Source organism: Puma concolor, chromosome C2 (assembly GCF_028749965.1).
Source record: "Puma concolor isolate L17-30 chromosome C2, mPumCon1.1.hap2, whole genome shotgun sequence".
Taxonomy (NCBI): domain Eukaryota; kingdom Metazoa; phylum Chordata; class Mammalia; order Carnivora; family Felidae; genus Puma; species Puma concolor.
Genome location: NC_141675.1, coordinates 75255420 through 75267854, shown reverse-complemented (window position 1 = coordinate 75267854; position 12435 = coordinate 75255420). Strand labels below are relative to the sequence as shown.

The 12435-nt window shown below is 34.2% G+C and overlaps 1 protein-coding gene across 4 annotated transcripts in view; it reads left to right on the top strand.

The window, feature by feature from the left end:
* Positions 1–8955, top strand: part of DCUN1D1 (defective in cullin neddylation 1 domain containing 1) — a 34733-nt gene extending 25778 nt beyond the window's left edge. For all 4 annotated transcript variants that reach the window (XM_086674812.1, XM_086674810.1, XM_086674811.1 and 1 more), the window contains exons 5-7: positions 4206–4288; positions 4746–4842; positions 6143–8955. In XM_086674812.1, coding sequence (XP_086530938.1) covers positions 4206–4288; positions 4746–4842; positions 6143–6222 — 260 coding nt within the window. In that variant the 3' untranslated portion in view covers positions 6223–8955. The remainder of the gene's footprint in view (positions 1–4205; positions 4289–4745; positions 4843–6142) is intronic.
* Positions 8956–12435: the final 3480 nt, after the last annotated feature.

The following is a 12435-nucleotide window of genomic DNA, read 5'->3' as shown; positions in this document are numbered from 1 at the left end:
GGATGCCTAACTGAGCCACCCAGGCGCCCCAAACTTACTAAATCTTTTCAGGTATTCCCTTTTCATTGGAAAATATTTTTATCAACTTGTTAGTCTGTGAGCATGAAGTCAGGAGCATTTTAAGTCTGTCTGGGTGAGTTTGTAAAAAGTCTTCACAAAAATGATTAATTTTTGAGTCTTGAAGAATGAGTGTATGTTTCCAAGGCCAAAAGAAAAAGAAGCCACGTCTGTTGTGGAGAGATGGGCAACTTCAGTTGTTCAGAGGTGAGAGACATAGCACCTTTGAGGAACTGCAAGTAAATTCATTTAACTGGAAGTTGTAGATTTTATCTAAAGGCAATAGAAAAATAATCGCAGAGTTAAAAAAAATTTTAATAGACTTTATTTTTTTAGCTGCTTTAGGTTTACAGCAAAATTCAGTAGAAGGTACAGAGATTTTTCTATATACCCTCTGCCCCCACACATTATATAGCTTCTCCCATTATCAACATCCCTCACCAAAGTGGTACATTTGTTACAGTGGTACCTATTTTGACACACCATTATCACCCAAAGTTCAAGTTTACATCAGGGTTCACCCTTGATGTTCTACATTCTGTGGGTTTGGACAAACATAGGATGACCTGTATCCATGATTATAGCATCATGCAGAGAAGTTTCACTGCCCAAAAAGTCCTTTGCTTTGCCTGTTCATCCTTTCCTCCCTCTTAACCCCTGGCAACCACTGATCTTTTTAGTGTCTCCATAGTTTCCCTTTTCCGGTATGTCCTACGGTTTGGAATCATGTAGTGTATAGCCTTTTCAGACTAGCTTCTTTCACTTAACGATATTAATATGCATTTGTTTTCCTCCATGTCTTTTCATGGCTTCATGGCTTATTTTGTTTTAGCATTGAATAATATTCCTTTGCCTGGGTGCACCAGAGTTTATATAATCTGTCTGTCTACTCAAGGACATCTTGATTGCTTCAAGTTTTGGCAGTTACAAATAAAGCTGCTGTAAACTTCCATGTGCAGGTTTTTGTGTGGACATAAGTTTTGAGTTCATTTGGGTAAATACCAAGGAGTGGCTATTGCTGAGTCATATGGTAAGAGTATGTTTAGTTTTGTAAGAAACTGCCAAACTGTCTTCCAAAATAGCTGTGCTATTTTGCATTCCCACCAGCAATGAATGAGAGTTCCTGTTGCTTCACATCCTCGCGAGCACTTGGTGCTGTCAGTGTTTTGGATTTTGGCCATTTCAGAAGGTGTGTAGTGGTATCTCATTGTTTTAAACATTGAAGAATTTTAACATGGAAGTTACACCACAAATTTGTATGTCTAAAAGGTCCATATGAAAACACTGTGGTTCTTTAAAAGGAGTGGAGGCAGAACAAGAATGATTGGTTATGAATCTGTGTGGTGATTTAGCTAGACACGAAGAGGACCCTCACGTTGGCCCTGCCAGTAGGGATGGGGAAGAGAGAGATTTAAAAGGTACTTAGAAGCCAAAATGAAAGAACTCTGACTGGAAGTGTGTGATGAGGAAGAAAGGAGTTTATCAATTGCGAACACCTTTAGGGGACATTTGGAAATGTGTAGGGGTGTTTTTTGGTTGTCATAATGACTGAGGGTTTCTTCTGGCATTAGATGGGTGCTAAATGTTCTTCAGTGCATAGGGCAGTTCTTGACAATGCGAAATTGTGTTTCATTGAGAAACACTGTAGGGTGATGACATTGAGAGAAGAAATAAGCAGGTCTGTAGAGGAAGATAATGAGTTCAGTTTGAGCTCTGTTGAATTTGAGCTGTTTATGGATACCCAGTTGAAGTTGTCCATAGGCAATTGGATATATGGATCTAAAATATAGAGATACAAGTTTCAAGATTTAGGAGTTGTTAAAGACAATTTAAGTGTCTAATGTGAAAAAAGGCAAGGGTTTGAAAAATCTACAGGGATTATAAGTGGTTCTTGCTGACACACGGTATCACAGAACACCAACATCAAGTGGATGAATGGAAGAAGGGGACCCAGTAAAAGAGAATGAGAAAGACAGGACAGAGGGAAAATAGAGTGCTATCATTAAAGCTGAAAGAAGTGACCTTTCCATCTAGGAGGCATATTCAATTTTGTCTAATATGGCGGACAGCCAAATCAAGGAATAAAAGTGTTTATTTGGTAGAGATTACTTTCAATCTAGTTTATGGAATTAAAAAGTGTGTGGGAGGTTAGGAAATGGGCAATGAATGTAGATTACAAAAAGTTAACCTAAACCTTCATACATGATACACATACACTTCTACCCTTGTCAGATTCTTTCCTTAGTGTATCACCTGACAAATGGGCATTTATAGGGTGTCTCATGGTTTGTAGTTATTTGATTATGTCTGTTGTTTCTTATCCTTATTTTGTGAAAATTTGTTGAAAAGGAAAAAAATGCTAGTACTAGTAATAAGCTTAGTTCTCATAAATTTAGTGCATTTGAAGTGAAGAAGGAAAGCATTAAGCATGCTAATAGCCATTTTACTGCACCTGAAGCAGACAATTACATGTTTAGTTGGTAGAGAAAAGAACAAAATTAAAGACCCTGGAAAGAATATTGTCTATAGAGCTTTGAAGTCTGCAGAGATTAAAAAGGTATTATGGTTAGGAATTGGTGGCATGTTTCTAGTTTTCTTAAAACCTGGGGATCTGAATTTGACTTTTAGACATGCATTCAGAAGCACATTATGTATAAGAGTAGAAGAGTCTATGTACTGTTTCAAGATTTTCTGTGAAGGGAGGGAGAAAGAGGGTAGCTAGTTAAGGGGATGAGAGACCCCAAGAAAGTTCTTTTTAAAGGGAGGAGCTACAACCTGAGCTGTTTCTTTGTGAAGCAGGAAAAGGCAGAAGACAAAGCAAAGTTGAAGATGTAGGGAGAGAGTAAAACTAATCAGTAGACAGGATTACTTGAAGAGGCAGGATGTATTGAGAACAGTGGTGTTAGGGGCTTATCCTTGGATAGGAGAAAAAAGTGCCACCTTTTCCACTGAGTTTGAAGGAAGACATAATGATGGATTCGAAGGTAAGTAGTACATTTGCACATGGAACTGTAGGAAGTTCATTCTTTCAGCGGTTTCTGAATGCCTACTGTGTGTTTCAGTCTACTAGTTTGGGGATATTTTGTCCCTATCCTTGAAGAAGTGAAGGTCCAGTGAAGAAGGGGAATTTTTTGCTTTATGGTCTTTATATTGTTTTTTGAGGTAAAATGTGAACCTCTTTGGAGTCTTTACTAGTCTCATGGTTCTTCCGATTATCAGGAGTGTTTTAGAGATCATTATCTAAAAGGACTTTTACTTGGGATATGATTTTTTTCTGACCTAGAGATGTAAATTTACTCATAAAAAGCTTGATACTTTATCTTAATTGGTGTAATTCCTTGAAAGTGATCATAGGTCTTTCTGTCATGACAGGTATGGTACTTTCATGTGGCAGTGTGGTTTCACTCTGTTCCACATGCAGTTAAATAGCCATTTATATCATCTTCATCAAACTTTTAAAAAAGCAAATCTTAGTTGATTAATTTTTAAATCAATATTCTTAATGGTCTCTGAAATCCAGGATCAGTCATTGTAGATAGCAGTCCTTTGCATTACAGCCTGAAGATGTACATCAGTGGTTCTCAACTGGGAGCAGTTTTGCACCCCAGGGTAGCTTTGGCAATGTCTGGAGACAGTTTTGGTTGTCACCACTGGGAGTAGGGTGGAGCTTTGGGTAGAGGCCAGGGATGCTGCTAATGTCATATAGGACAGTCCCCCACATCAAAAAATTATTTGGTCCCAAATGTCAAAAGTGCTGAGGTTGAGAAACATCGATGTACGTTAACATTTTAATACTTACAATCTAGTCAAGTATGCTTCTCTACATTATCTAATTTAAACTTCAGAACCCCCCCCCCCCCAATGAGGTAAGTGGCATTCTTTTTGCCCTGAAGGGTTGTTCATTGGTGAGGGAGACAGGATACAAACCTTAATCTTTTCTCTGTATGAAAATTTGAAAACCTAAGTATTTAGGAAAAAAGCTATTTATTCATTCATTCATTCATTCATTCATTCATTTTATTTATTTATTTATTTATTTATTTATTTATTATTTATTTATTTGGCTATCTTTGGTCTTACCTGTTTTTTTTTTGCAGGGATAAATATTCATGGAATTTGAAATACATAATTTATTTTTAATATTACAGATCTAGAAATGGCCATTGCCTACTGGAATTTAGTGCTTAATGGAAGATTTAAATTCTTAGACTTATGGAATAAATTTTTGTTGGTAAGTTCATGTTTTCTGCAGCTCATCTTTTCTCTGCATTTTTACTTTGAAGATAATATTATTTATTTGTTTTTAATATTTATTTATTTTTGAGAGAGAGAGACAGAGTATGAGCGGGGGTGGGGCAGAGAGAGGGAGACACAGAATCCAAAGTAGGTTCCAGGCTCTGAGCTGTCAACACAGAGCCTGACACGGGGCTCAAACTCACAACCGTGAGATCATGTCCTGAGCCGAAGTTGGATGCTTAACTGACTGAGCCACCTAGGCTCCCCTAAATTAAAATGTTTTTTAAAGCATGACTAACTCAGAGCATGTAGTAGACACAGAATGAGAAATTTGATTATCATAGCTTGATTACACAGGTGGTTCTGCATTCTTGAATTTAGCATTGTTTAGACTGATGTTTTGAAACTTTTTGGTGATTTGGATGTTATTTGCTTATTTTTTTAAAAAACAGGAACATCATAAACGATCAATACCAAAAGATACTTGGAATCTTCTTTTAGACTTCAGTACAATGATTGCAGATGACATGTCTAATTATGATGAAGAAGGTAATGAAAGTTTTTCCTTAATTTTTTTTTTTTATTTCTTTTATCACACACTCTTGACCTTCTTGTCTACATCTGTTTTTCTTAGAGTTGGGATTTCTGTCTTCTGATTTTTTGTGCTCTTATGAACATATAAAATGCCTTTGTCCTCTTTACCAATCTCTGTTCTATTTCTTTGAATACCAACTCAGTACTCCTGTCTTCCAGAAAGGCAGAGTAGTTTTCATGCATGTTTTAGATTTTCAGTTTACTCATTACTCTTCTAACTGTCCTTTCTATTTTTGTTTTTTTTATTATCTGTCTTGTCTTTGAATTTGATTGTAAACTCAAGTTTAGTGACTTTGTCTAATTTACAGTGCACTTCAGCTGTCTACCATAGTACTATTGACATTCAATAAATGTGATATTTGAATCCTATCAACTGAATGCTTTTCTGCTATTTTGTCATGTGTGTATAAAAGATGGTGTTACCATCTACTACAGGTGATGTGCTTTTGTCTTTTGAGAGGTGGCAGTGATCTGATTTCTTCACATATGCTTATGTAGCCTCCCTTGAGAATTAGCAGGATGTGTTTTTGAGACTGTTGAATAGAGGTAGTCTTTGAGAAATCTCCAATGACCTTGGCCTCCTTAAAAGTGTCCTGGAACTATGTAATCTAACCAGAGATAATATTATTTTTTCTCTTTGTTTTCATTATGATGTCTAGTCTTTACTAATAAGTGAGAAATGTCTAATCTGGTGATAATTGTGCTTTCTGTTAGGCCTTACACAAAACTGGAGAACTTTCTGATTTGGAGGTTGGCATGTGGATGTGTAGAGGCATGCATATCTGCAATTTAAAATCTCTTAGCAATTTATTGTCCTGAAATAGGATAGAGTTTGAGACTTGCTGTTAATTTCCCTTGTAAGTTTGCCACAAAATGCCTGGAAACTTTTTTCTTCCTACCTAACTGTGCTCTCAGTGCTGGCAGCATGCCATTATAGCATGGCCATTTCTTAGGCTGCCAGTTTGGGGGCCTTCAGAAAACCATATTATTCATTGATTACTAGGAGAGTTATCATTTATTATTCAGGGGCTGATCAAGCATTGGAATAATAGAGCAGAGAGAATACAAAAAGTACGTTAGGTAGGAACTCTAAAAAGCTAGAATTTTGGGAGTCTTCTCAGTGGGAATATTTGTAATGACACGCTTTAACTGTTACAGGGAAGGCATTTTAAAAGTAAAGGATTCTCTTAAAATGTTAGCCCTATTTCTGCTTTTCTTTCTTTCCCTTTCCCATACTTTTTTTTTCTTTTTCCAGGAGCATGGCCTGTTCTTATTGATGACTTTGTGGAATTTGCACGCCCTCAAATTGCTGGGACAAAAAGTACAACAGTGTAGCACTAAAGGAACCTTCTAGAATGTACATAGTCTGTACAATAAATACAACGGAAAATTGCACAGTCAATTTCTGCTGGCTGGACTGAACTGAAGATCAATCCTCACAATTCAGACTGAGGGTTGTGTCAAAACTTTAAGGATACATCTTGGACCATATCGTATTTCATTCTTCTAATGGTGGTTTGGGCTTGTCTTCTAGTCTGGGCCGCTCTAAACATTTATAATTCCAACATTGTGGATTTCATCTTATATCTGTGGACCATCCTAGTTTATTCTCCCATAAGTCTTAGGAGCTTTATGGTGATTATTTTGAGGTTTCCATTCTTGCATAAAGCACAATGCTGTCTTCATCAGAAAACAGTTTGGCATAAGAATTAAACATATGAACATCACAAACAATTTATAAAAACTTCTTAAATATATGCTTTGGGCTAGTTGCAAAGACTATGCTGATAGCACTTCCAATGAGAGTGATATATTTAAGTGTACCGGATCTGGAATGGTGTTTTGGTTTGGGGGGATTTTTTTTTTCCCGGGCAAATCACATGTATTGTTGATGTGAGTAGAGTAACTGATGTCAAAATAACCAATGTGAAAAATTTTTAGGATAACTTGGTGTGCCTACCTGAAAAATTTATTGTGTTTCAGACCCTCGATTTCAAAAGGTTCCACAGAACTAGTCTGCACTTACCTTACCCATGTTTATATATAGTTGTCTTAACAGGGAGCTTTTATTTAGAAAATGTCTGCATAATGTTAGATTCTACTCCTGTCTACATTATGCACTACATAATTGGATTTCATTATGATTTTGAAATGCTTATATGCCTGTCGAATAAGTTAAACTATTTAATTTGTTTTGAATGTTTTAGAGTGCTACACAATACAATATTCTAAATTTAGGCATGAGGGTTTTATTTTTTGTTTTGTTTTTTGGTTTTTTTGTCAGCGCACTATGGAACACAAATGAAATTCTCTTAATTTATAAGAAGATAGTAGGAATTAAATTTTGAAAATGGTTGTGATGAGCCATGAAGTTCAATCCTTATAGGTACTGCTTTCAGACAAATAGTCCATTTTTGATGACTTCTTATTTTGTTGAAATTCCTTTAACTGCTGATCACTGTGGTTGCCAAATACTTCAGGAGCAAAAATTTTCAAGCAAGCATGTACTTGATGCAAAATACCAATCTGGCTTTTATTTTCATAAATTAGTTTCTTCACCTTTTTTTGTTTTATTCAAATAAGCTCAGTTTTCACGTCAAAACAGAATTCTCTCTTGTGTGTATTTTTTTCATTACAAGACCCATGAACTGCTTTCATGCTGAAGATGCTCATTTCTCTGTTCACTTCCTGACATGTGAAGGGTTTATTACTTTCTTAAACATTTCTGTAAGGCAAGTAAAAAAATGGAAAACTTCATATGTTGGATGACTTTGGTCTCTAGCAGGAAAAGATTTTGCTTGGTATATCCAGGCAACTCTATAAGGTCCAGTGTTGAAATTATCAAAGGAATGTACTTCAGAACAGCAGTACATTTTATGTAGATGTGGAAATGATTTTAAGAAACAATGACATCTTACTACTACTTTTTATTTACACAGTTCTGAAACTGACTAGAAAGCTTTCCCCATAGATATTATATTAATATTCCAGTCATAACTTTAACTCAAGAATATAATTCTACCAAAAGAATATTTTGAAAATTTCTATTCAGTTTACTGGAATTGGTTGTTAAAAAAAAGAAAAAAAGAAAAAAAGAAGAATCCTGCTGCTTTCAGTATTTCCTGACTTCATGTTTGTAAATATAAAGACGAACTTCAATTATGAAAAATTTAAAAAGATATATATATATGTACTATTTTGTTTTTGTCTGGAAGATTTTGAGTTATGGTATTGTTTTCAGATTGATTAATTTGAGTATGCTGTGTTTTAAAATGAGATCCCATTAGCTTTTTTTTTTTTCCCCAATAGAAAATTGTTTTCTTCAAAGTCTGATATTGGTTCATGGCTTAGTGCCTTGGGTTTACAGACTTTTCCTTTTAAATGCAAGACCTTTTTCAACAAAATAGTGTTTGTCATCATTTTGGTACTAAACATTTATAATTACTGTGTAATTATAAACAAAAAATACATAAAGCTTTGAATATAATTATGTAGCATAAAAGTTAAGGTTGTTCACTCTATGATGGCATCTTAGAATTAAACAATACTATTACTAGGGCTGAAAAGAGAAGACTGGTTTAATGTGGTGTGATTATTTTGAGGATAAATGCCTGGTTACAGGGAATATTTTATACTAAAACAATGCTTATGCATATGGCCATGTATGTGTGTGCATGTGTGTGCGTTTGTGAGAGAGATTGACAAGAGTGAGAGATTGAAAGAGACATGTTGACACACACACACACACACACACACGCACACCTTGAAATGCTTTAATTCATTAGTGTTTCAGTCTTCATTTTGGTAAACTCCCCAGGCGGATTCTTTGTTTTAAATTGAACCACAGGTACAGTTTCCTTTTTGCCAAATGTCAAAACAGGTACACATTTTAAAATGTACTGCTTTTTAAATAGTAAAGTGTATAAAATTAGAAGTGCCCACATCTAAAAAATACTTGAGATCAAGATTATCTTTAGTGACTATCATCTGCATATCTCTGTAAGTTCAAATGTGCTTCTTACAATCCCTGTCATATTACCAACAGAGGCAATAAAAGCTTCAGTGAAATTGCCATGACTAAATCTTTTCACATATTATTTCAGTGTAATATTTTTAAAGACTAAAATATACCTTAAGACTTTTCCAGGAAGAATAATTATTCATGGAAAGAGCATTGTAATGGCAAGTTTTGGGAAGAAAAGTTTGTTTACTACATTTTTGCTACATTTTAAAAATGTTTACAACTATACTGGGCTGCTTTATTTAATTAACAGTACTGTAGTTGTGTAATATGGCATTATAAGTGTGTGTTCATTAGACTTTTAAAAAGTTTTAATGAGAGAAAGAACTTAATAAAATAACATGGGATATCTTTTATATAATATCCTACTGGGGAATTCTTATTTAAGCAAGGTTATACTATTTTTTTTTTTCCTCAGAAAGATTTAAGTGATGAAGTGTTCATCTATTTTTTATTTGATGATAATCAAGAAATTGAGTAGTTGTAGCTAGTTTAATGTGCACTTTGCTTAGATTTTTTAAAACCTGTTACTATTAAGACTTCGTATTGTAAACCTTCTGTAACTTTTATCTATGAATGACAGAAGAAAGTTCAACCTAATGAAAGAATTTTGGAATGAAAAAGGAAAGTGGTGCTGGGGAAATTTATTATAGTTCCCAAAGTATGCCTTTGTAAACCTGAATCAACTTTTAGCAAGAATTAATTTATGTAGTTCTAAATGTTAAGTTGTATATTTAATAGAAAATAATCATTTGGCACCTCAGCAGTTTTCTTTAAATGTTACTTTATAAAACTTTTAACAATATGATTTATATTGAATACATAGATGTTTTGATAAAATTTTATCAAATTTGATTATGTAATGATAAAATGTTTTTAAAATGTGAACTATTTAACATATATCTTAATAACTGAGGACACAATACCTGAATTGTGATTTCTACTTAATGTGATAACTAGGGTTCAAATTATGGCTCATCATTTAATTGATTATAAACAAGTATATTTCTAAACTCTTTACTTGCCTCCATTTTTACAGTCATAATAGCAATAATTTCTATTTTTATTTTATAGAAATGTGATGAAGTTACGTATCATGATACCTTTACCTTTTATTTCTGAGGGGAAAGGGGTTTATATTTTGTAGTTAATACAATCTTGATAATTCTTAATAGTACTAATCCCCTTGTCCAGGTTTATCCTTAGTATTTGTCACCATTTTGGTTGAATATTTGCTTGATTTGTATCTGATTTCTGGAGGCAGATAGTGCTGGTTGATTTTTGTTTTGTTTTGTTTTTAATTTATAATACAGATACAGAAATGGTTTTACCAGAGCATTCTTGCCATCTTATTTTCTTTACTGCCTGTTGGGTAATTGGCATTTCCTGCTGACCAATTCATTTATTTAACAACTCAATGTATAGTGTTAAGTGGCTTTGGGCTTTTCTGCGGTTGATCTTTTTTAATTTGTCATAAATAAGGAAATTAAGATAAACAGTACACAACCTTTGTAGTAGGTAGAATTCCTAAAAAGTAATGTCTTTATTTGCGGAGTTTTAAAGACAAATTATTTGGGGAATCATTTTATGGTTATCCATTTAAAAAATTGAGATTCTAAAAAGTATTTTTTAATTTACTTCCAAGTTTTTCTTATATGTATTGTTTAAATATTTTCAGTTTAATTTTTTTGTATTCGTGCTATGCAGAAATGTGACTTGTAATGTAGAGCATTGGTTTTAAGCCATACCTCGAGGCTGCTGTGTTCCGTGAGGTTGGGTCACAGCAGGCAGGGTGCCTCTTCCACTTTATCCACAACTTTCTACTTTGTGTCCTGTAGGTTAATGGCATTTCATAGGAAATTTGGTTTGGAGAAAAATGGTTAAGAGAAGTTTTTTTTTTAAAAAATGTCTGGCTTATCAGAAACATTACCACTTTGGCAGATTTTTCAGTGGAATGGAAAGAGATGAGTCAGACCAAAGTTAAAGCAGGTCTGATCATAGAAGACAGCACTGCTTTGAAAGAAGAACCCATCAAATTAAGCTTAAAGCAAGGAAGGAGGAATTTTGAACCAAAATAGTGAAAGCAAAGCTTGATTTGTTTGAAAAACTTCATTGTTTGAAACAGTGAAGAGGCAGTATGTGTAAGTGGCTTAATGATGAAACAAAAGAAAACGATAATATATTTAGAATGTATACACGTAGAAAGCATGTTCAATATAAATACTAAAATTTTCCTTCAAATTATGAAATACTGTAAGAAAACTTTGTATTTAATAGAACACTGGGCAATAGCAAGATTTTTACAAAAGGGAATAGTTGTAGGACGTAAGTTTAGGGGGAAAAATGGCTAAGAGAAAATGGTAATGTAGGCTGTAGACAACGATTTTATCTTATAGTTAACATGACACATAGCTACAAGAGAAATACTTGATCAGTAAGGTTTAGAGATGTATGTATGTACTTGGAATCCTTTAAAAATAGCATGTTGAGGCTTCAAGCAAATGCTAAAAATGTTCTTAATCCTGGTAATAGATCAGAACTCATTGTATTGAAATTATATGAAATGAATTAGGCTGTCAGCCAGAGCTTTAAAATAGTCACTTCTAAGACTGGTGTAATGGTACTTAAAAAAATAGCTTTATTGAGCTATAATTTACACATGATAAAATTCACCCGTTGTAAATACACAATTCCGTGGATTCAGTAAATTTATACAGTTGTGCAACCGTTATCGCAGTACAGTTTTAGAACATTCCCATTAGCCCATAAAAGTTCCCCGCATTGTCCTTTGCAATTGATTCCCTCTCTGTCCCAGTCCTCGGTAGCCACTTAGCATCTGTTTCATAAATTTTCCTCATCTACAGATTACACATAAGTAGAATCATACAACTTGGAAGTCTTGTATCCAGCCTGTTGCCATGTTTTTTTAGGTTCATTCATGTTGTAGACTGTGCCGTACTTAGTTCCTCTAATTGCTACATAATATTTCATTGTATGGCTGTACTAATTTTGTTTATTCACCGGTTGATGGACGTTTGGATTGTTCATATTTTTTGGTTATTATGAATAATGCCATGAACATTCACCTATATATCTTTGTGTGGACATATGTTTTCATTTCTCAGGTAGATTTCTAGGAGTGTAATTATTGGTTTGGTTGGAAAATTTTTGTTTACTTTTCTAAAAAATTGCCAAACTCTTTTCCAGAGTGGCTGCACTGTTTAAAAATGTTCCTACCACAATGCATAAGGGTTGCAATTTCTTCACATCCTTGTGAATACTTGTCTTTTTTTTTTTTTCAATTATTATAGTCATTCTGGTGGGTATGTATTTTAACTGTGTAAATTATACCTAGCATCCTAACTCGTGTCCATTGATTGGGTATGCAATTTGGGTGAGTATAAGGTGGCCTAAGGGATCGCTGTAAAATTACTTACTATAGACGTGTACTTAGCTGAAGATAGTATTTTCTGTAGCCACAGAGGAAAGTTAATAAGCTTCCGGTGGGAGTTCTGGTCCCTCAGAAC